Source organism: Balaenoptera acutorostrata, chromosome 8 (genome assembly GCF_949987535.1).
Source record: "Balaenoptera acutorostrata chromosome 8, mBalAcu1.1, whole genome shotgun sequence".
In the NCBI taxonomy this organism is placed as follows: domain Eukaryota; kingdom Metazoa; phylum Chordata; class Mammalia; order Artiodactyla; family Balaenopteridae; genus Balaenoptera; species Balaenoptera acutorostrata.
Window position 1 is genome coordinate 56,987,576 of NC_080071.1, and position 25,687 is coordinate 57,013,262.

The 25,687-nt window shown below is 36.7% G+C and overlaps 1 protein-coding gene across 6 annotated transcripts in view; it reads left to right on the forward strand.

Annotated features, from left to right (window-relative positions):
* Positions 1–25,687, forward strand: part of PLCL1 (phospholipase C like 1 (inactive)) — a 402,844-nt gene that overhangs the window by 313,303 nt on the left and 63,854 nt on the right. For all 6 annotated transcript variants that reach the window (XM_007190476.2, XM_007190477.2, XM_007190481.3 and 3 more), the window contains 2 exons: positions 10,188–12,662; positions 15,373–15,576. In XM_007190476.2, coding sequence (XP_007190538.1) covers positions 10,242–12,662; positions 15,373–15,576 — 2,625 coding nt within the window. In that variant the 5' untranslated portion in view covers positions 10,188–10,241. The remainder of the gene's footprint in view (positions 1–10,187; positions 12,663–15,372; positions 15,577–25,687) is intronic.

Genomic DNA, 25,687 nt, shown 5'->3' on the forward strand with positions numbered 1-25,687 from the left:
TCTTTCAATGCATGGGGTGTAGGTTCAATCCTTGGCCGGGGAGCTGAGATCCCACATGCCTCACGGCCAAAAAGCCAAAACATAAAACGGAAGCAATATTGTAACAAATTCAATAAAGACTTTAAAAATGGTCTACATCAAAAAAAATCTTAAAAAAAAAATAAAAGCATACATTTACACATTCTTCATTACAGACTTTCTTTTTATAGGGACCATGACATGTTGCCTTCTATAAAGAGCACCTCTGATTAATCCTCACACCAGAAACAACAAAGTAGGCTCTGGCATAAGTTCAGCCAGGATTCCTGAGCCTGCTGTGTAGGGAGTCTTGTGACGAAGGACAGAATCATATCTCAGTCTCTAGGCCCACTTGGTTCTTGGCACCTCTGCTGAGAGTTGCACAGGCTACTGATAAATTTTAAATGTAGTGTTTTTGAGTGTGAGGTGGACATCTGTCTTAGAGGAATAGGATTGATAGCAGCATGTCATTCTTCAGAAGCCACTGAATAATTGTCAGATGACCTTTATTTGTGTCCACTTCATTTTATTCATATTGGTGCTGCTAAGACACGGTACTGTACCATATTCTCCTGGGACTTACAATAAGCAAAACCATGCATTTCATGTAGCAATTGGATTAGTTGAAAACATCATGTTTTTGACTAGAAAAATGGGAGTGTTGATGTACCTTGTACCACTACTGTATACAAAGTAGTGGACTGTGAAAGATGCAAGAGGAGATTGGTGAGATTTAAGTGAGAAACAAGCCCTTTCCCAAGAAGGCAGTTGACACTATAAAGGAACATCTATGCTCGTGGACTTGCGGGGAAATAAGAGTTGAAAATAGAAAGTCCATCAGTTAGTGAGGTTTCACAATAAACAATAGCAGGGTTTGTGCCCTCATTCTGTGGGGAAAACAGAAATGGCAAGAATCAATGGCACAATAGAATGATCGGACGTCTGGAGACATGGGCTTCCAAAGTCAATATCGACCTGGTTTCCTCTGTGGCCAGATCTCCTCACCTATATGGACTTAATTTCTGTACAGGTGAAAAAAATTCCAAACAGGTAAATAGTCTTTGATTTTACCTATGAGCATTGATCTGCAATGAAAGTCAGAGATTTTTCATTAGGTTTATGATTTTGCCTCTTGAATGAATCACAGAGATGAAAGTATATAGAAAAAAGTTCAAGCAGAGGTAATTCTTCACCTTTAGTCCACTGTTGTTGAACAAACATCATAAATAACATTTAAAATATATAAATCAGGATATAGTGTTCCTGAAATTGTGATCCAGAAAGGATACTTTGGTATGATTTACTGTTATTCTTACCATTCCTTTGAGTTGGTTTCTTCCCAGTTTTGTTAAAAATTTCAAACCAAAGCCTTTTTAGTCTGTGCCAAACATTATGCTCTAGAGAATAAGAAGCCTCTTGTCGCAAAATGAAACTGATAGAATGTGACTTCTTAACCTTGATTTTGCTATTCCAGTTATTTTAGGAGGCATTATAAAAATGTTAACCTATTAAAAATCCAGTACTCTTGTGGTTAATAATGTGCTTTGCAGTCTGACTATTAGCAGTTACTAGGAGAACATGGCAACAGGACTTTGGTGTGACTAAACCCACTGATGCCATCTTCTGGGTTCCTGCAGCAAACTCTTACTAGCCACACTGTTAGTGGCAAGGTCTTTCTAGCACATCTGGGAATAATGGAGTCACAGGTAGGGCTATGTAATTTAAGATTTTTTCTCATGGCATAAAATTATAGTGTAGCTCCATGTGAAAACCATATTTGTTTTCTTGTTAAGTGGCAATAATTTTAAAATTATTTTAACTAAGACCTTTATAGATTTTGAACATTTCAAAGCTTAATTTTTTTCTTGTCCAATTTTAAGTATCTAGATAAATGCCCTAGTGGTAAAGATGTAACTTAACTGTACTTAATTACTAGTACTCCCTTTTAAATATCACCTCACCAGCTCTTGTACCCCTTTGTGGTTTTGGTTCTCAAACATCCTCAATGTTATTTAAAGCTGTTTTAATTTATTTAGAAGCATTCATTATATGCTTTGCTTGATTTATTAAATTTGAAGATTTTGTCATTATTCTACTTACAAATTTCATCAGTTATAAAAACCTGTGCATAAAAAGTGTGATGGAAAGAAAGCATTTATTCCAGGTGCTATTAGTGTTGGGATTAATAATTTTTAAAGAACTAATCACTGGGATGTTGTCTAGCACATAGTACGTGTTCAGTTAATCTTTGCATAAGTGAATGCTGTATTTTGAACTAATGCATGGAACATGCATGATGAGAATCATACTTGCAGAAAAACCCTAACTGGGTAGAAACCATGCAGCAGAAGAACTTGAGATAATCACTTTTATTTAGAGTAATGTCTTAATGAATTCTAATGAGTGAATGATTGCAGTGAGATATAGCACAGCAGGAAGCTTCCTCCGTTAAACAAAACAAATCAAAGGTACTAAGAACCCACGCTGAAATAGACTCTACATTTTATTCCATCTTTGCCTTTAGAAAATCAACACTTTTTGTTTTCAAGTGAGGAGGGTCATTTAAGAGATGTCATTTAAAAGAATGTTTAGAGGGTCTCTGGCTTCCTATAATTCAGTGAATTTCATAACAGCCATGGCATGTACACAGTGGAGTAGATTTCCTAAAGGGGATGGCTTTAGTGCATTTTATTAAATGGATCACCTTTTATAAATGAAATATAATGTTAAATACAGACATAAAACTTAATTTGGCGAGAGATATGTGCATGAATAACTTCACACATTGCCTTTAATTAATCCTCTTGAATTATAAGATGGTGTAGAGAATGAACACTTTCTTTATGGATAAGAAAATTCGGCTTCTTACCGACTAGGCTTAGTGAGAGCCACCAGGGAGAGCCCGTGGTTCACAGAGCTTGGGTCAGGCTTCAGCAGCTTCTCAGCAATGCCCATCAGGACCTCCACCCCCACTGTCCCACACAGTGACATCAGGTGGGTCACATGGTGCTCATCATAAGTAAGTGACATCACCTGTTTGTGACTTTGCATTAAGTAATTTGAGTTTACTGTGAGAAAATAACTTTGGAAATTTCAATGTGAAAAAAATAGTGTAATTCTACAGTTGCAACCTTCCCTTCCTTGAAACTTGAAGGCAACAGATGTAGTGACGATACCACCATCCCCAACTCCTGGAGTTTTGTGGGAAGAGTTAGGCCTTGTGTCGGGGGCTGGGTTTTTTCCAGACTGCCTAACTGCCAGGCACGGTTGTGGATTTGGGCATAGACGCATTGGACAGGATACTTTAGATATAGGTATATATGACACACATTACATACATCTAATGTATCCATTAGACTTGGATTCCATTCCTTGAGCTATCACCAATATAAGTCAATAAAGCCAGTGTTGTGAGGGTAGCCTTCTCTTGACGTATCACTCTCAGTCTCTGCTTTTTGTTTCATTCTTATCTGGGGCCTCTCTACCCCTCACTTATTATACTGTAGTTATCTTGACCTTCTTTCCCACCAAAGGACTTTTGTACCTGCTCTTCCGCTTTCCTGGAACCCTTTGCTCTCAACTCTTTTCAGGCTGCAGTTTGGCTCTCACCCCTGTCACCATCCTCACCATTTTGAAGGCAACATAAGACATTCCCTTATTAAAGTTACCAGTAAATATCTTGATGACTGAATCCAATAAGCCACTTTAACATCTTATTTTCTAACACTTGCTCCTTCAAATGTGTTCCTTGGTTCCTGTGAGACTCATGCTCTTGGTTCTCTTACCCCTTAGCCTTTTCTTTCCTTTAGGTCATCTCCTCTGCCCAGCCTCTTCACCTAGGTGGCCCATACTCATCTATAATCCACCATAACCCGAAGTAAACCTCCTTCATTTTCAACTTTACCTCTCCTTGTATTTCCTCTCTGTTAGCAATATTTCCATTCACATCTCATTCAAACCAGAAACCTAGGAGTCATCCTAGACTGAATCAAGAACTTCTGATTTTACCTCCTATTTCTTGATACTTCCCACTTCTCACCCTTCCTTTTATTAGCTATTTACCTCAGGCCATCACCAGCTCTTTCCTTTAATGCTGCTCACCTACCGCACCATCTTCAGTTCTGTCCATATCAAATCCTTCTAGCGCGCATCCAAAGTGATCTATTTAAGATAAAAGGCAGACTTTATCAGTTTCTTCAAAACTCTTAAATGTGCTAGTCCTTAGCATGAAGTAGGTACCTATCATTGTTTGTTGAATGAATGAATGAAGAATGGAGACCAAAGGCCTCTCAGCATTCATTGTTAGGGCTCATTTGGGTCCTAGATTATATGGTCTACAATCCTTTGAAGGTTTCATGTATCAACTAAACCTTTTCTGAATTTTGCTTGGAAGTCATAAAACCGGAATGAATATTATTAGTATAGAGTTATAGTTCATAGGTTGTCTATAAGAAAAAGATAGGCTCCTTATGGTGAAAATAAGATTTATGTGCTATATTTTTGCTTGCCTTTTAGGTATAGTCTATTAAATTTGTATGTGGAGACTTTCTTAAGAGAACTATTCAAAAATAAATGTTTCCCCCCCTCTTTTACTAGAAAAGAAAAGTGAATGTCACTTTAGTGTATCTGCATTTATGTAGCTGGATTTCTGTATTATGAAATAAGTTTCTTTCTAATCACAGTTTTACACCTGGTGTTTTGATTGCCATTCTTAAAGTTTTTGTAAATTTGTTCTGTTTTAACAAAGAATCATCATTCACTTAATAACAACTTACCAAAAAAAAAAAAAAACATGGAAAGAATACATTACATTACAATTAGATGTTTAAACACGCTTATCAGGTCAGAGGTCGGTAAACCTCGGTATGCTTCCTTTACTCTTAAGGTTTTGTACAATGCTTCAATATATTCTCTTTTTGTGGTAAAATAGGCATAACATAAAGTTTACCATTTTAACCATTTTTAAATGTATAGTTCTATGACATTGGGTACATTCACATTTTTGTGCTGCTTTAGTATATTTTTTTTGAAATTATTATATTGAAATAATTCATTATTGAGACCCAAAACTGTGCTTTCATTGAATAAGCAGAGTTCTCTCCGGGGCTTATGAGTGTGTTCTGATGAAAAATGATTTTGTTTGCTAAGTTTTGTTAAGGAACTTGCAGCATATGTTATCTTGTTAGGCTCAGAGAGCAAATGCCAATGGGAACTTATGGAAACAGGTTTATTAATTCGATTTATCTGAACATTTCCCCCCAATTTTAGTTTAATAAAACATGTTTAGGGAGCTATAAAGCCTTTACTCTTGTGTGGGAATCTCAGGTGATCATGACTGGTATCCTACTCCTAAGAGTGGATAAGCAACAATATTGTAGAAAATAATGAAAAAATTTAAAAAACTAGAACAACATTTGACCATTTTCCCCTAATATTTTGAAATTATTCTTAAGATTAGACATCAACCCTTATATCATGAGATTAGATAGAAATTCTTTGATATGCATATATTAGAAATAGTGTTCATAGACAAATCAATGTCTTGTACTGTTTTAATAAAAGACTAAAACATTTGTCTATTGCTTTGCCAGTTTATGAGACTCTTCTTGATTCTGATGATTAAATCCTTCATGTAGAGTATTGATTAATTTAAGAAGACAGTAGATCCAAATGTAAGGTCTTATCTGGAAATATTCAGAGAACATATAAACACAGTTTGGTTTATTTATTATATAACTTGTTTAAATGTGATCCCTTCTTGTGAAATTATAATTTGGAAATTTAAACACAGAATGTTAGGAAATAGAAAAAATTGAGCTCAACGCCTGACTAATTTTTGGACCTCGCTAGAATATGAGGCTAAGCTTTAATTTAGGGGATAGAGGCATCACAACGTGCTGTTCATACTTTTTATTTTGTAAGCTGCTCTAAGAAAAAAATTTTTGGGGGGGAGGAATTTGTACTCTAGCCTTTTCTTTTCATTCCAGAGTGAGGAAATTTAGCTTTGAAATAAATGTCAAATTCTCATACCTTATAATAATCTCCTTATAATAATGACCTTATGGTCATTGGAGTCAATTCAATCATCTCATGAGCTAGAAACTGACAAGAGCACACGGGAACTAAAAACAAACTTTGGTTTCTCTTGGAAAGTGCCAAAAGTACCTGTCCTCCTAATATATAGATAACTGCAATGGATTTGCTCTTATTTCATCATCAAATTTTTTTGGTGTGTTTATCAACAGGAAGATCTATAACCAGTACTTTAGCTTCCTTCAGTTGCGGATACCCCCAGTTTGTTTATTAGAATAGTACTCCTTCCCCACCATCAATCTGCTAAGATCTTCTTGAGGGAACTACAGGGGGGTGTAGGGCTCAGCAAAGAGGCCTTGGTGGTGAAGAAGCTCAGAAAGAGATTTGGAGTAGCCCGTCGTCCCCGTCCACTCTAACACAGTTTCCATCTCCCCTTCTGCCAACTTTTCAAAGCTAATGCATAGCTTGACCATTGAAAGAACAGACGTAGAGAAACATCAGAGTCCTGAAACTTTTCCAGCATATTTTGAATATAAATAATCTTGGCTCTAGTCAACAGCAAACAAACTATTTGTCCATATGTACTATGGCTCTCTCTCTATATTATATATATAAAGTATATATTTTTGCTTATTTGGGGGCTTGTAATAACTTTGGATTTTGTCCTTTGTGAGATGACAACCTAAAGATTGTTATCTTTTCCACTGGTTCCAAGTTTTAAAGCATTTTAGGTTAAGTTTTATAATCATGTAAAAGTTGCATGTCAAGGCAAGAAATAAGCATTACGAGGCAGGTGGATTCTTTTGTAGGGTAGATATAAAACATTTATTTCTTGAAGACTTATCTTACTAGGAGAGAAAGTCTTGATATGAGGCGATATCACCACAAAGAAGAGAGGCTTATAAGAGAAAGCTATTCTGACAACAGTAGTTTTGTTCTCATAAACAAATAGTGGCTGAAGTCAAGATTGGCACTTGGACCATGGAGAAGGATGGTATAATACCATGCATAGGGTAGAGGAAATATATACATGCATTCAGAGGAACACTGATTTCCCATTTAACCTTTGTTAGAAACTATTAGAGGTTTTATAATTCTGTTGACAATCATCTTATTTGGAATATGATCTGCTTATATAAAAATAATTTTTAATGTGAAAGCTCTCAGTACTTAAAAGTCTAGTGAAATGGTAGCTTTAAAAGCTGAGTCACAGTCTAATTTACCATCACAATTCACAGTCACAGTTTCCTTCAGTATTTTACTTGTTAGATTAATCCCATCTCAGCAGTACCTTTAGGTTCTTGCCTTGATGGTGCGGAAAAATACACACAAACATCTGATATTTCTGAGCATGTGGGCTGTGACAAATTTAAATGTGTTCTAATAGTGCATCTGCATATAAACAGCTGAAGATTTATGGTTGTTTTTTAACTTAAAGATGAGGAAATTGACCACTGTGGGATAATTAAAAATAACAACTCTCTGGAAAAGCAGAGGCTAAGTTCTTAAATGCCAGGGCACCAAGAGACAATATCCTCTAATCTAAATTGAGTAATTTATATCTTTGTCACTTGAAGATCAGATATATATTTGAGTCAATGAATCATCCTACCAACATCCCATAACTAAAGCAAATTTTGTTTCTTTTTCACAAGCAAGGTTTTAGTCAATTGAATAATAAATCATCCTGCCTTTTTCTGAATCATAAGATAGGGAGACTCTTACAGGCAAGACCACAATTAAATGAGACCCTAGAAGAGAGATTCTAACCTGTTTTAAAAGAATGCCTGAAGGAAACAGCCTAGACTACTTTGGCTACACTTTTCAGTGTTTAAAATAGTAATATCATATGGTTGTTTTTAAACATTTTCAGTTTTTCACTGAAGATCTGTCTTAAATGCTCATAGATCAGGAATGAAGCAACTTCTGGATAACCCCCAATATCCCTGGTCAGTGCCTACTGAAAGTCCTACAGAGACCAGGTATATGATGAAATGTTCCTCTTCCTTCAAAAAGATTAACCTTACAAAGAATATTCATGAACATTTTCTCTTTTGAGTCTCACAGTAATGCTCTATTATATATAATGATTATTAGTTCCTACTTAAAAGCAGAAATTAAGATTCAGAGAGGATAAGTAACTTACCCAAGGTCACTAGTGAGTGGAATAATACCAACTGGAGACTAGTTATTTCTACCCTAAGGACCATGCCTTTTGCTCTCTATACTTTGCTGCCTCTTTGATATGCTTTATAAAATTGGGCACTTTAAACATGCACTAAGGTACTTTTGGGAAATTTGTTCCTGGGAGAATTATCTGAATTGATAATATGATTGGGAGCATTGTTAATTTGAGTCTATGGTCTGAACAGAAGAAAGTATAAAGAAAAATCCAGTTTTAAGTGGCATTGTTCAGATATTCAGTGCAAATGAATTGGGAGTGATAGACACAGTGGATAGTCCAGGGCTAAGATGAAATACATCGTCTTGTGATTATGAGTGTTCAGAGGACTGGACCTGAAATTTAGAAAAGGCAATAGGTGAAAAGGCCTAGACACACCCAAGAAGGAAATAGCCACAAGAAATTCACCTGCTTAAAATACACTAATCTGCACAGATGAAGTTTGATGCCCTGTTGGCACTGTTGTTCAGGGAAGGGCGAAGTGGGCTGAGGAATTCGGGACTCTGTGAGACTAAGATACAAGGACACTTACAGAAATGGGTAAAAGGTAAGATGCAAGTGTTCCCTGTGAAATCTTATGGCAAAAGGCTTTGAAATTTAATTCACATTGGAAGAACCTCAAAAATTAGTGGAGCCATTCATATTTCTGTTTGGTTTTATGCAGTGGCTGCTAATAGCATTATACTGAAATGTAGGTGTGAATCTCATAATGTTCATTTATTTTTATTTTTTTATTGAAGTATAGTTGATTTACAATGTTGTCTTAGTTTCTGGTGTACAGAAAAGTGATTCAGATATATATTACATATATTATTATATATATATTCTTTTTCATAATGATTTATTACAGGAGATTGAATATAGTTCCCTGTGCTACAGTAGGACCTTGTTGTTTATCTATTTTGTATATGGTAGTTTGTATCTGTTAATTCCAAACTCTTAATTTATCCCTCTCCCATTCCCTTTCCCCTTTGGTAATCATAAGTTTGTTTTCTACATCTGTGAATCTGTTTCTGTTTTGTAAATAGGTTCATTTGTATCATATTTTAGATTCCACATATAAGTGATATCATATGGTATTTGTCTTTCTCTTTCTGACTTACTTCACTTAGTATGGTAATCTCTAGGTCCATCCATGTTGCTAAAAATGGCATCATTTCATTCTTTTTTATGGCTGAGTAATATTCCATTGTATATATATCACATCTTCTGTTTATGGACACTTAGGTTGCTACCGTGTCTTGGCTATTGTAAATAGTGCTGCTGTGAACATTGGGGTGCATGTATCTTTTCAAATTAGAGTTTTCGTCTTTTGCTGGATCCTGTGGCAACTCTATCATAATGTTCATTTAAATTGTTTACCTATGTCTGAAAAATTGCTCAAGTGAGAGTCATTTGTCTATTGTTAGCTCTCAATCTGACTTTCAAGGTGCCTTTATTCTTCACAATAATTTGAGGAAAAAAAGTGATTTTTTTTTTTTTAGTTAAGCTATATTGTAAGCCCTTTTTGATGTAATGTATGTTAAGGTAAAAATCTTTTATTTGAACTAAACTGTTGCAAAGTGTAAATGAGGAAAACTTTTTAAAGAAATCCAGCTTTATTTCTTCCATATATCTATAGGGACATGAGCAAGGTTGTCAAAGTACCAACAGGTAGAGGATCTTAGGAAATCTACTTTAATGAACAAATAAGAGTGATTTGTAGTTAACTTAATGCTTGATTTTATTTCAAAGAACACACAGGCGTTGGAAAAATAAGTTTTTTTCCTGAACTTAATGATATCAATTTTCTTGGCAATTTCTCTTTTCTGAAACAGTGAAAAGGTAAAATGTAGGCTAGCTCCTGTCCAAATAATCATAATAGCTGAATGGAGTCTGAGGCACTCATAGAGTGTTGTTGAATTTGTCTATTTTCTAAAGGAAAGTGACTCATTATTTTCAAATTGCTTTACAGGATCCTGCAAACCAAAAATGTGGTGGAAGAAAGAAAACCGTGTCTTTCAGCAGCATGCCATCAGAAAAGAAAATCAGTAGTGCAAGCGACTGCATCAGCTTCATGCAAGCTGGCTGTGAACTGAAGAAAGTACGGCCAAATTCTCGCATTTACAACCGTTTTTTCACTCTGGACACAGACCTCCAAGCTCTTCGCTGGGAACCTTCCAAGAAAGACCTTGAGAAAGCTAAGCTTGATATTTCTGCCATAAAAGAGATCCGACTGGGGAAGAACACGGAAACATTTAGAAACAATGGGCTTGCTGACCAGATTTGTGAGGACTGTGCCTTTTCCATACTCCACGGGGAGAACTACGAGTCTCTGGACCTAGTTGCCAATTCAGCAGATGTAGCAAACATCTGGGTGTCAGGGTTACGGTATCTGGTTTCTCGAAGTAAGCAACCCCTTGACTTTATGGAAGGCAACCAGAACACACCAAGGTTTATGTGGTTGAAAAAGGTGTTTGAAGCAGCAGATATCGATGGGAATGGGATTATGTTGGAAGACACCTCTGTAGAGTTAATAAAACAACTCAACCCTACCCTGAAGGAATCCAAGATCAGGTTAAAGTTTAAAGAAATCCAGAAGAGCAAAGAAAAGCTAACCACCCGAGTGACAGAAGAGGAGTTTTGTGAAGCTTTTTGTGAACTTTGCACCAGGCCAGAAGTGTATTTCTTACTTGTACAGATATCTAAAAACAAAGAGTATTTGGATGCTAATGATCTCATGCTTTTTTTAGAAGCTGAGCAAGGAGTCACCCAGATCACCGAGGACATGTGCTTAGACATTATTCGGAGATATGAGCTTTCTGAAGAGGGACGTCAGAAAGGGTTTCTTGCAATTGATGGCTTTACCCAGTATTTGTTGTCACCAGAATGTGACATTTTTGATCCTGAACAAAAAAAGGTTGCCCAAGATATGACCCAGCCATTATCTCACTATTACATCAACGCCTCTCACAACACCTATCTCATAGAAGACCAGTTCAGGGGGCCGGCTGACATTAACGGGTATGTTAGAGCTTTGAAAATGGGCTGTCGAAGCATTGAACTTGATGTAAATGATGGTTCAGACAATGAACCAATCCTTTGTAATCGAAATAACATGACAACACACCTTTCCTTTCGAAGTGTCATAGAGGTGATAAATAAATTTGCCTTTGTGGCTTCTGAGTACCCACTCATTCTTTGCTTGGGAAATCACTGCTCCCTACCACAGCAGAAGGTAATGGTTCAACAGATGAAAAAGGTCTTTGGCAGTAAACTCTATACTGAAGCACCTTTGCCGTCAGAATCCTACCTCCCATCACCAGAAAAATTAAAAAGAATGATCATTGTGAAAGGAAAGAAATTGCCTTCTGATCCAGATGTTTTAGAAGGAGAAGTTACAGACGAAGATGAAGAAGCTGAAATGTCTCGAAGGATGTCAGTAGATTACAATGGTGAGCAGAAACAAATCTTGCTGTGTAGGGAGCTCTCTGACTTGGTGTCTATCTGTAAATCTGTTCAGTACAGGGATTTTGAACTATCTATGAAAAGCCAAAACTATTGGGAAATTTGTTCATTTAGTGAAACAGAGGCCAGCCGAATTGCAAATGAATACCCAGAGGATTTTGTAAATTATAATAAGAAGTTCTTATCACGAATCTATCCAAGTGCCATGAGAATCGATTCCAGTAACTTGAATCCACAGGACTTTTGGAATTGTGGCTGTCAGATTGTGGCAATGAATTTCCAGACTCCGGGTCCAATGATGGACCTTCACACAGGCTGGTTTCTTCAAAATGGAGGTTGTGGTTACGTTCTAAGGCCGTCCATCATGCGAGATGAAGTTTCTTACTTCAGTGCAAATACAAAGGGCATTGTACCAGGGGTGTCTCCTTTAGTGCTTCATATTAAGATCATCAGTGGTCAGAACTTCCCAAAGCCCAAGGGAGCTTGTGCCAAAGGGGATGTCATAGATCCCTATGTGTGTATAGAGATACATGGAATTCCAGCCGACTGTTCAGAACAAAGAACTAAAACTGTACAACAAAACAGTGATAATCCTATTTTTGATGAGACCTTTGAGTTTCAAGTGAACCTGCCTGAGCTGGCCGTGATCCGTTTTGTGGTTCTGGATGACGACTACATTGGGGATGAGTTTATAGGGCAATATACAATCCCGTTCGAATGTTTGCAGCCTGGATATCGGCATGTTCCCCTCCGCTCCTTTGTGGGTGACGTCATGGAGCATGTAACTCTTTTCGTCCACATAGCAATAACTAATAGAAGTGGAGGAGGAAAGCCACAGAAGCGCAGCCTTTCAGTGAGAATGGGGAAGAAAGTTCGGGAGTATACCATGCTCAGGAATATTGGTCTTAAAACCATAGATGACATCTTTAAGATAGCAGTTCATCCCTTACGAGAAGCCATAGATATGAGAGAAAATATGCAGGTAGGAAAAAATCCCATACTGTCCTCCCTTACCCCTGAGTCTTCTGACCCCCTCTCTCACCGGTGAACATTGTGTTTTACTAATGATCTGATTGCTCAAAAAACTATCACAGAGGATGTGTAAACCCATGTACTGCTGAATTAAGTTCAGTATTGCCTGTGATAAGACAGATATTTAAAAAAAATTGTATTGGGGTATAGCTGATTTACAATGTTGTGTTAGTTTCTGCTGTACAGCAAAGTGAATCTGTTATACATATACATATATCCACTCTTCTTTAGATTCTTTTCCCATACAGGCCATTACAGCGTATTGAGTAGAGTTCCCTGTGCTATGCAGTAGGTCCTTATTAGTTATCTATTTTATACATAGTAGTGTGTATATGTCAATTCCAATCTCTCAATTTATCCCTCCCCACCTCCACCCAGTAACCATAAGTTTATTTTCTACATCTGTAACTTTATTTCTGTAAAACAGATATATTTTATGTTTCTAATGGTGAATGCTATGTTAAATCTGGCCTGAACTAAGCCAGCTAATGGAGTATCAGTGTAGCAAAATGCTTTATATATCCATCAAATGTCCCTAGTACAAAACCAAATTGATATATGGGAATGTGTATATGAAACAGTGTGAAAAGAATAGAATATAAAATATTATATGTGCATGTAATATGCAAAATTTTATATATACAAACACATGCATACTAATTATGAGTATATATGTAAAATATTTGCAGATAAGAACACAGAAGGGTATTTGAAGTCATATAAAACAAATGTAAAGCCTATTAGATGATGTCTTAGTTGTTTGTGTACAACAATAATAAATTACCCTCCACGAAACAAAGAAAACTAATAAACAAACAAAATTCAGCACTTGAACTTGTTGAAAACTATTTAGTCTTCTCTTAGAAATGTGCTTTAATTGAAAGGACATGGATTCTGGATTAAACTCTATCCCTGTGTGATCTTGAGCAAATTATTTCAGATATCTGGTCATCAGTTTTCTCCTCATAAGGTAAGAAAAATAGTAATAATTACATCACAGGATTATTATGAGAATTAAATGGGAGTATATGTAAATTACCCAGCCTTAGCATGTAGGAATTCAAAGTCAGTTTTCTTGCCTTCATTAATGCTTATAATCAGAGATGGCTGCAAACTTTTTTCTTCAAGACTATTTAATATGCTTATTCTAGGCTCATGTTACTAAGAAACAATCAAACGGCAAATGCTTGCTTAGTTCCTGCAATGTGCAAGAAGATGTTGTTTGGCAGAAGCAGTAGGAGTCTATGTATGAGAGCAAAACAGGAGAGGAATATTTTTCAATGTACTTTATTTGCTCCTTTAGCTAACATTTTTATGGTAACCTTCACCAAAAATCCCTACATTCAAAATAGAAAACAAGCTTGAAGAGGTTAAGTAATTTCCCCAATATTGCATTTAATAAATAAGAATTTGAGCTTTAAATCCAGAATTAACCACCACCAAAACCCAATGATCATTCATGGTTCTTAGTTATGTGATGCTGAATGCCAAACCATGACTTGGTGAAAACTTTATTTTTACATTATTTCACAGAGGAATTCTGGAATGGGTTTAAAATCAATTTTAAATCACCAAAATGGTAGAAAATACTATATTACATAAACCACATACAAATACTTAGATTGTAAACATATAACTTGTGGTGGGTTGCCTTGGCCGCTATTTTAAAAATAGGCTCCAAATATCAGCATTATCTACCTGACTTTTTCTGACATAATTCTATAACTATTATAAACCCCTATGTTAGATTAGTTATAAGTCATTTCTACACCTGACTTTATATATTAGAAATAGATTTTATGTAGTTCTATATAATTCTTGGAATGTGTCCTTTGCATGTATTACGTGTTTAAAATACATAATAAGGAGAGTTGGCTATAGATAAAATTTTTCCAGTTAGTACTGATAATTTATCTCATCTCAAATTTTTTTTGGTTTAGGATTACTTAGAGCCTAATTACTAGAAAAATGAATACCATCATTGTCACTAAATTCATGAGACACGCATTAGGTTAGGTATTGTTCATTGTTAATAGGCATAATTTCTACTTCAAATGAATCTTTTAAATGCCTGTCACATGGAAAAATGTAGCTTTACATGAAACGTGTTTCATTATGTGTGTCTGTCAGGTGCATTTCTGGTGGGATGACAAAGGAATACCACTGATGGTTATGTGAAAGGAGGGCGATGAGTAATAGCAGGCTGCTACCTTGAGGGGAAAAACTCAAAGAAGATGCACTCCAATGTACAACCACTGACATGCTTTTATGATCATCATGATACAAATTTAACAAGATATTCATGATCAGCCAATATTAATTTGTGTGCATTGTCCAGAATATTTCAGATATTCCAGAATATTCCACAGCCCTGCTTTGAAAAGCACTGTGTAGCCTTGGGTCATAATCTGCTTTGCTTTGCGGCATATTTGTGGCAGTTGTTAAAAGCTGAGAAAGATGAAGTGTAGTTGTGAATTAGCTCTGCGTGTTATCTCCATGCGTATCTCAACATTTTTCGTTGGTTATAATCCAGTTTGCTTCAAATTTCATATGTATTTAAGGGTATACTTTTAATGAATATACTTTTGTGTAAACCTAGAAGTGCTGGGGGGGATGTGTCATGTGGTCAGAAGTGTAATTCCATGTTTTCTTCCCCACAGAATGCCATTGTGTCTGTTAAGGAACTGTGTGGACTCCCTCCAATTGCCAGTCTGAAGCAGTGCCTGTTGACACTGTCCTCTCGGCTCATCACCAGTGACAATACTCCCTCCGTCTCTCTTGTGATGAAAGACAACTTTCCTCATCTGGAGCCTCTGGGGGCAATTCCAGATGTGCAGAAAAAGATGCTGGCTGCTTATGATCTGGTAGGAAATTGTTACTCTCTATTTTTTCTCTGTGTGGGGAGGAAATCATATGGCAGGGGCTCTTTTGTGGAACTCCAGTGAATAACACAGAGTGACTGCCTTTAAAACCTCAACTGCGAGTGGCAGGCAGAGCTGGCCCACTCAGCCCCACCTAAGCCCCAGTGGAGACCTCTGAGGCAATGCTTTGAACCTAGAGCGCCACAGATTAAAAATGGAAAATCTCTGCTTTAGCAAGCAATGAATTATTGATTAAGTCCTCAAAAGTATACACAATTTCTCATCATCTAAATGACTTTAGCCTGCAATGTAACCATTTAATCGCATACCTATAGGAAGTAAAATTATGCCTCAGTACTGCCTTATGATGGTTGAGACAAACTATTTCTCTGGAATTTATATTTCTAAGCTAATACTGTTATCTGATTTTTCTGAAAATATAATGGAATTTAAGTAGCAAATAAATTTAAGAGTAACTATATTTCTGCATATCCTAATTCCATAAAAAAATTAGGACCAAATGAAAAACTGGAAAAATTTGTGACATGTGTGCCAGGTAAAGTGTAAATAACCTTGAAATAGAAAGAGCACTGAAAAATCAATGAGAAAAAAAATGAGGAAAAAAATCTTAATCTACATCAGTCAGGATTAAGTTCAGCTTCATGAAACTAAAAATGCAAACTAATCATGGCTTAAAAATAGAAAGTTTTATTTTCTCACATAAAAATATGGAAACCAGCCATGCAGGGTGGCACTTTCATAAAATTCTTAAGAACCTAGGCTCCCTCTAGCTTTCTGCTCTGCCATCTCTAGCACATCCTCATGGTCCAAAATGGCTGTTGAAGCTCTAACCATAATATCTACATTCTAACCATCAGGAATGATGAAGAGGAAAAAGAAGGCATTATCCTCTCCCTTTAAGGACATTTCTCTGAAAAAGCATAGATCACATTTGCCTACCTGGAGTTGACACATAGACACACTTAGCTGCAAATGAAAATGGGAAATGTCTTTATTTTAAAGGGCTATGTGCTCAACTAAAAGTCATCTCTTCTGTTACTAAGAAACAGAGGTAGAATGGATATTAGGGGACAACAAATAGTCTTTGCTTCAGAGGTGAACAGGCAATTTATGTATCTCCTCACCCTAAAAAAATAATGAAAATGTAAAAACATATTTAACTTGAAAATAAGTTTTAAATTTAAGATGTTAAAGAAATATAATGAGATACTTCCCCTCTCCATCAAATTGGCAATTTTTTTCTTTTTAAAAACTGTACCTCTGATAAAGAATTTAAGGAAATGGATACGCTTATCCATCTACCTTCAGTGGGAAAATAAATTGATATAATTTGGGGGGAAAATTTGGCAATATAATTTAAAATGTTTATCCCATTTGATCCATGTATTTCATATCCAGGGATTTATTCTAAGCCAATAGATGTGTACATAAACATTTATGGTTAATAATGTCAGCATAGAGGGATAAGTTAAATAAAATACAGTAAGCCATATTATGGACTCCTTTGAAACCATTAAAATTGTATGTTAGAAGAATACTTAATGATGTGAAGAATTCCTCATAATATGTTTTGTGAAAGAGTCTGGTTACAAAAAAATATACACTATAGCATTTAAGTTGTATTTATATGTATACACATCTAAAATACTAGCAGGATATTAATAGCGATTATTTTTAAATAAGGAGAGTGAGTCTTATTTTCTTGCATATGCTTTTCTATATTTTTTCTGTATTTGCCAAACTCTTTACAATGAACCTGACCAATTTTCATAATTGAATAAAAATAAATGTTAAGGAAGAAAAGAATAATATTTTATCATCCAAAAACAACTAGAAGAGAGATGTTGGGGATAAATACCCTACAGCTGAAAAGGAAGAAAAGCCCACAGAGTATATTCTGCTTATGAATGATTTTACCTCTTACAAACTGTACTTCATGGTTGCTGGGGGATAAGTTTGCTTATAACCTAAATAGCATTTTTCATGAAATCAATTTTTTCATCATAATAGTAGGGACTGAAAGCTATTCAGTGAATAGGTATAGTTGCCATCTAAGAGGTGAAATTAGGGTACCTGTTGCCATAGAGACAGACAGTGGAAATCACTTATTGTTCCAATTCTTTTTTAAGCTAAGAAAGAAAAATCACTCACTGAGAGGGGAGCCTGGTCCCCTGGAGCTGGGCCTGTAATAAGCAGAAAAGCACCTGGTCTGTGGTCGGCCAATTTCCATTTCACATCCCCAAGCGTCCCATGGTGTTGATACCACATCTGCTGGCCAAATATGAACATCAGCCGTTTCTCATTTGTATTTCTAAAATGCAATTTCTAATTGCAGGTACAGCATGATTTTCCAAAGCTTAAAATAAAAGTCTATAGTGGAAAGCAGAAATACTTCTTTTTATTTAATTTAATTTAATTTTTTGGCCGTGCCACGTGGCTTGTGGGATCTTAGTTCCCCAACCAGGGAGTGAACCTGGGCCCTCGGTAGTGAAAGCGTGGAGTCCTAACCACTGGACTGCCAGGGAATTCCCATGGAAAGCAGAAATACATCTAATGAAGTGTTCATTTATAGTTCCCTATGGAAATGATTTTTCATTTTGGTAGGGAATTAAGTGTAAATATCCCTATACCAAATGGTAAACTTGGCAGATTGTGGACATAATCAAAAATACTGTTAATGTCTCAGCTGGTTATTTCTTTTCTGGGGTGCTGTGGATAAGGACCAGATACATGCCAGGATGATCTTGAAACACCATTTTTACTTTAGGATTTGCATTGTATTGGTTGGCATCTTTAGTACGCTTGGTGTATTCATGTTAGTATTTATTTTAAAGATGTCTTTTAAGATACTCTGCAGATCCAGAGTGATCATTTAAAAACGTAAATCAGATCATATCACTTTCCTGCCTCCAGTGGCTTCCCATTAAAATAAAACTGAAACTCCTTACTGTGGCTTATAGGACCAGTTATGACCTAGTCTTGCCTACCTATCTCACCTGCTTCTCCCTGCCTCACCCCCATACACTCTCTCCTGCTCACTCCACCCAGTCACATGGGCTTTCAGACTCAGCTTGTTCCCATCTCCAGGCCATTTTACTTGCAGTTCCCTCTGCTTGGAGTGTCCTTCTCTTGCATGGATAGTTGCTTCTTATCTCTTAATTCTTAGCTCAAATGTCATATCCTCAGAGAAACCTTCCCTAACCACTGTCTCCAGCTGTCACTCTATCACATAACCCTATTTGATTTCCATTATCTTACTTGGCAGTATTGAAAATACTTGATTTTTTGTTTAATTTCTGTCCTTTTCTTTTACCCTCAATTTGAGTATACACTCCAGGAGGGCAGAGAAGCTGTCTGCCTTGCTTACTATTGTTAACTCTAGCACCTAAAACACTGCTGACACATAGTATGTTATCAATTAATGTTAGTTGAATAAAATATAAGTAGATGCATCTATATAGTTGGTGAAAATAATGTAGTTCCCATGCTATCTTTGAATGTGCTTTATGGTAAATCTTTAAATCCCCTTTGTTTTATCTCTATGACCCTACCCTAGTCAAATTGTTCCCTGTTTCACACATACAGTTGGAAACCTATAGACTAAGGCAAAACTATGGAGACAGGAAAAAAGATCAGCAGCTGCAAGGGGCTGGGGGCAGGATAAGGTGAGGTATACCACACTAATGCAAGATGTTAACAGTGGGAAAAACTGGGGGTGAGGTGGGGTGAGAGGGTACATGGGAACTCGCTGTACTTTCTGCTCAACTTTTATGCAAACCTAAAACTTCTAAAACTTACACCTAAAAAAGACCCACACAGACTATTAATAAAAACTTATTTGGGTGACTAAGGCAGAAGATGAATCTAGGGTTTATCGCCTGGTGGTGGTGGTAGGGGACAGGTATCCTCAAATGAGCAGCTTGTGTGCTCGACTTAGGCTCAAGTTGCTTAAAGATTTCTCAAAAATGGTGATGAACTGTATAGATGCCATCCAAGAGGGGATGTTGTAACCACTAAAAAAAGAATACAGATTATGTTTAGAATAAAAAGCAACCTGAAATCATTTCTGAACAGATACAAATGTTTGGCCTATTTCAGTATCAAAAGAAACAAATCAGGCAACCAGGTAACCTACATTTATTGAAAGTCAACCTGAGTGCATCAGACTCTACTACTTATCATCAGGAAATAAAATGAAAATATTCTAGAAAACATTGACCTTGAGTTCATCTGCACAGATTTTTTTTTTTCTAAATTTAGCTTTTCCCTAATGACCTGAGATGGTCCTATTCTTTACCAAACACTGGCTAATTTAATATTTGGAAATATTTCCTCTAGAGGGTTTTGGAAATTCAGTCTTAAAAGTCATCTTATACTGAAATTAAAATTATAGTATCTGTGTTGGTATGAAGGAATCAAAGGACAAATATATCCATAAGAGTGGATTTATTTACATGGCATAATTTCAGAAGACACCCCCCCACCCCCATTTCATATCTTATTTATTTATTTTTTAAAATTATTTATTTATTTATTTATTTATTGGCCGTGTTGGGCCTTCGTTTCTGTGCGAGGGCTTTCTCTAGTTGCGGCAAGTATGTGGGCCTCTCACTATTGTGGCCTCTTTTGTTACGGAGCACAGGCTCCAGATGCGCAGGCTTAGTAGTTGTGGCTCACGGGCCTAGTTGCTCCGTGGCATGTGGGATCTTCCCAGACCAGGGCTCGAACCCGTGTCCCCTGCATTAGCAGGCAGATTCTCAACCACTGCACCACCACGGAAGCCCTCATATCTTATTTAAGACATATATTTTCTATCTGCTTACTGGTTGAAATTTCAAAATTATAATAAATTCCTTAGGGTTAAGACATTTAATCTCTTTAAAAATGCAAAAACACATTGGGTTATCAGTAATTTGTACCTTCGGATGGTTGTAACCTATCCTGTCCTACAGGCAGTTTTTCACCTGGGGAAAGGAAGAGATCCTAATGACAGAGTGTTCCCCAAGTCTGGGTAAGGTGGGGGTGAAGTTGCTCAAATAATTGCAATTTTACTGAAGAGCATCCCTGTCTACAATCTCCCTCAATGCTCTGAATAGGGATGTAGCTACGTAAATGCCTGGCTGATATTTAGGGCAACAAAAGCAGAGGTAACTTTCCTGATTGATATATCAAATACATGTCACAGCCAGAGGTGGGAAGTGACAGCTTCTGAAAGCACTAAAGCAAACTGGGAACATTATTAATCAATAACTCAAGCAAGTAGAACAGGGTCTAAACATTGAAGGTGGAATTGATGTCTCCTTCCCAGGCTAAAGACACACAGAGGAGAGCTGTGGTGGTAGACTCCTTGCCGCAGTGCCGTTTTGGCGGCTCTGTGGTCATCAGACAGTTTTTCAGAAACTCCCCAAACCTTAATTTAAAATCAGAATGCCATTTCTAAGTGACTTGTCCCTTTATTTTATTATTTTTTTTTCTCAAACATCTTTATTGAAGTATAATTGCCTTACAATAGTGTGTTAGCATCTGCTTTATAACAAAGTGAATCAGTTATACATATACAATATGTTCCCATTTCTCTTCCCTCTTGCATCTCCCTCCCTCCCACCCTCCCCATCCCACCCCTCTAGGTGGTCACAAAGCACCGAGCTGATCTCCCTGTGCTATGCGGCTGCTTCCCACTAGCTATCTATTTTACATTTGGTAGTGTATATATGTCCATGACACTCTCTTACCCTGTCACATCTCACCCCACCCCCTCCCCATATCCTCAAGTCCATTCTCTAGTAGGTCTGTGTCTTTATTCCTGTCTTGCCACTAGGTTCTTCATGGCCTTTTTTTTTTTTTTTCCCTTAGATTCCATATATATGTGTTAGCATACTGTATTTGTTTTTCTCTTTCTGACTTACTTCACTCTGTATGACAGACTCTAACTCCATCCACCTCATTACAAATACCTCCATTTCATTTCTTTTTATGGCTGAGTAATATTCCATTGTATATATGTGCCACATCTTCTTTATCCATTCATCTGTCGATGGACACTTAGGTTGCTTCCATGTCCTGGCTATTGTAAATAGAGCTGCAATGAACATTTTGGTACATGACTCTTTTTGACCTATGGTTTTCTCAGGGTATATGCCCAGTAGTGGGATTGCTGGGTCGTATGGTAGTTCTATTTGTAGTTTTTTAAGGAACCTCCATACTGTTCTCCATAGTGGCTGTATCAATTTACATTCCCACCAACAGTGCAAGAGTGTTCCTTTTCCTCCACACCCTCTCCAGCATTTACTGTTTCTAGATTTTTTGATGATGGCCATTCTGACCGGTGTGAGATGATATCTCATTGTAGTTTTGATTTGCATTTCTCTAATGATTAATGATGTTGAGCATTCTTTCATGTGTCTGTAGGCCATCTGTATATCTTCTTTGGAGAAATGTCTATTTAGATCTTCTGCCCATTTTTGGATTGGGTTGTTCGTTTTTTTGTTATTGAGCTGCATGAGCTGCTTGTAAATCTTGGAGATTAATCCTTTGTCAGTTGCTTCATTGGCAAATATTTTCTCCCATTCTGAGGGTTGTCTTTTGGTCTTGTTTATGGTTTCCTTTGCTGTGCAAAAGCTTTTCAGTTTCATTAGGTCCCATTTGTTTATTTGTGTTCTTATTTCCATTTCTCTGGGAGCTGGGTCAAAAAGAATCTTGCTGTGATGTATGTCATAGAGTGTTCTGCCTATGTTTTCCTCTAAGAGGTTGATAGTGTCTGCCCTTACACTTAGGTCTTTAATCCATTTTGAGTTTATTTTTGTGCATGGTGTCAGGGAGTGTTCTAATTTCATACTTTTACATGTTCCTGTCCAATTTTCCCAGCACCACTTATTGAAGAGGCTGTCTTTTCTCCACTGTATATGCTTGCCTCCTTTATCAAAGATAAGTTGACCATATGTGTGTGGGTTTATCTCTGGGCTTTCTATCCTGTTCCATTGATCTATATTTCTGTTTTTGTGCCAATACCAAACTGTCTTGATTACTGAAGCTTTGTAATATAGTCTGAAGTCAGGGAGCCTGATTCCCCCAGCTCCATTTTTCGTTCTCAAGATTGCTTTGGCTATTCGGGGTCTTTTGTGTTTCCATACAAATTGTGAAATTTTTTGTTCTAGTTCTGTGAAAAATGCCAGTGGTAGTTTGATAGGGATTGCATTGAATCTGTAGATTGCTTTGGGTAGTAGAGACATTTTCACAATGTTGATTCTTCCAATCCAGGAACATGGTATATCTCTCCATCTATTTGTATCATCTTTAATTTCTTTCATCAGTGTCTTATAATTTTCTGCATACAGGTCTTTTGTCTCCTTAGGTAGGTTTATTCCTAGATATTTTATTCTTTTTGTTGCAATGGTAAATGGGAGTGTTTTCTTAATTTCACTTTCAGATTTTTCGTCATTAGTGTATAGAAATGCAAGAGATTTCTGTGCATTAATTTTGTATCCTGCTACTTTACCAAATTCATTGATTAGCTCTAGGAGTTTTCTGGTAGCCTCTTTAGGATTCTCTATGTATAGTATCATGTCGTCTGCAAATAGTGACAGCTTTACTTCTTCTTTTCCGATTTGGATTCCTTTTATTTCTTTGTCTTCTCTGATTGCTGTGGCTAACACTTCCAAAACTATGTTGAATAATAGTGGTGAGAGTGGGCAACCTTGTCTTGTTCCTGATCTTAGTGGAAATGGTTTCAGTTTTTCACCATTGAGGACAATGTTGGCTGTGGGTTTGTCATATATGGCCTTTATTATGTTGAGGAAAGTTCCCTCTATGCCTACTTTCTGCAGGGCTTTTATCATAAATGGGTGTTGAATTTTGTCAAAAGCTTTCTCTGCATCTATTGAGATGATCATATGGTTTTTCTCCTTCAATTTGTTAATATGGTGTATCACATTGATTGATTTGCGTATATTGAAGAATCCTTGCATTCCTGGGATAAACCCCACTTGATCATGGTGTATGATCCTTTTAATGTGCTGTTGGATTCTGTTTGCTAGTATTTTGTTGAGGATTTTTGCATCTATGTTCATCAGTGATATTGGCCTGTAGTTTTCTTTCTTTGTGACATCTTTGTCTGGTTTTGGTATCAGGGTGATGGTGGCCTCGTAGAATGAGTTTGGGAGTGTTCCTCCCTCTGCAATATTTTGGAAGAGTTTGAGAAGGATAGGTGTTAGCTCTTCTCTAAATGTTTGATAGAATTCGCCTGTGAAGCCATCTGGTCCTGGGCTTTTGTTTGTTGGAAGGTTTTTAATCACAGTTTCAATTTCAGTGCTTGTGATTGGTCTGTTCATATTTTCTATTTCTTCCTGGTTCAGTCTCGGCAGTTTGTGCATTTCTAAGAATCTGTCCATTTCTTCCAGGTTGTCCATTTTATTGGCATAGAGTTGCTTGTAGTAATCTCTCATGATCTTTTGTATTTCTGCAGTGTCAGTGGTTACTTCTCCTTTTTCATTTCTAATTCTATTGATCTGAGTCTTCTCCCTTTTTCTCTTGATGAGTCTGGCTAATGGTTTATCAATTTTGTTTATCTTCTCAAAGAACCAGCTTTTAGTTTCATTGATTTTTGCTATTGTTTCCTTCATTTCTTTTTCATTTATTTCTGACCTGATCTTTATAATTTCTTTCCTTCTGCTGGCTTTGGGGTTTTTTTGTTCTTCTTTCTCTAATTGCTTTAGGTGCAAGGTTAGGTTGTTTATTCGAGATGTTTCCTGTTTCTTGAGGTAGGCTTGTATTGCTATAAACTTCCCTCTTAGCACTGCTTTTGCTGTGTCCCATAGGTTTTGGGTCGTCGTGTCTCCATTGTCATTTGTTTCTAGGTATTTTTTGATTTCCCCTTTGATTTCTTCAGTAATCACTTCATTATTAAGCAATGTATTGTGTAGCCTCCATGTGTTTGTATTTTTTACAGATCTTTTCCTGTAATTGATATCTAGTCTCATAGCGTTGTGGTCGGAAAAGATACTTGATACGATTTCAATTTTCTTAAATTGACCTAGGCTTGATTTGTGACCCAAGATATGATCTATCCTGGAGAATGTTCCATGAGCACTTGAGAAAAATGTGTATTCTGTTGTTTTTGGGTGGAATGTCCTATAAATATCAATTAAGTCCATATTGTTTAATGTATCATTTAAAGCTTGTGTTTCCTTATTTATCTTCATTTTGGATGATCTGTCCATTGGTGAAAGTGGGGTGTTAAAGTCCCCTACTATGATTGTGTTGCTGTCAATTTCCCCTTTTATGGCTGTTAGTATTTGCCTTATGTATTGAGGTGCTCCTATGTTGGGTGCATAAATATTTACAATTGTTATACCTTCCTCTTGGATCGATCCCTTGATCATTATATAGTGTCCTTCTTTGTCTCTTGTAATAGTCTTTATTTTAAAGTCTATTTTGTCTGATATGAGAATTGCTACTCCAGCTTTCTTTTGATTTCCATTTGCATGGAATATCTTTTTCCATCCCCTCACTTTCAGTCTGTATGTGTCCCTAGGTCTGAAGTGGGTCTCTTGTAGACAGCATATGTATGGGTCTTGTTTTTGTATCCATTCAGCCAGCCTGTGTCTTTTGGTGGGAGCATTTAATCCATTTACATTCAAGGTAATTATCGATATGTATGTTCCAATTCCCATTTTCTTAAATGTATTGGGTTTGTTATTGTAGGTGTTTTCCTTCTCTTGTGTTTCTTGCCTAGAGAATTTCCTTTAGCATTTGTTGTAAAGCTGGTTTGGTGGTGCTGAACTCTCTCAGCTTTTGCTTGTCTGTAAAGGTTTTAATTTCTCCATCGAATCTGAATGAGATCCTTGCTGGGTAGAGTAATCTTGGTTGTAGGTTTTTCTCCTTCATGACTTTAAGTATATCCTGCCACTCCCTTCTGGCTTGCAGAGTTTCTGCTGAGAGATCAGATGTTAACCTTATGGGGATTCCCTTGTGTGTTATTTGTTTTTTTTCCCTTGCTGCCTTTAATATGTTTTCCTTATATTTAATTTTTGACAGTTTGATTAATATGTGTCTTGGCGTGTTCCTCCTTGGGTTTATCCTGTATGGGACTCTCTGT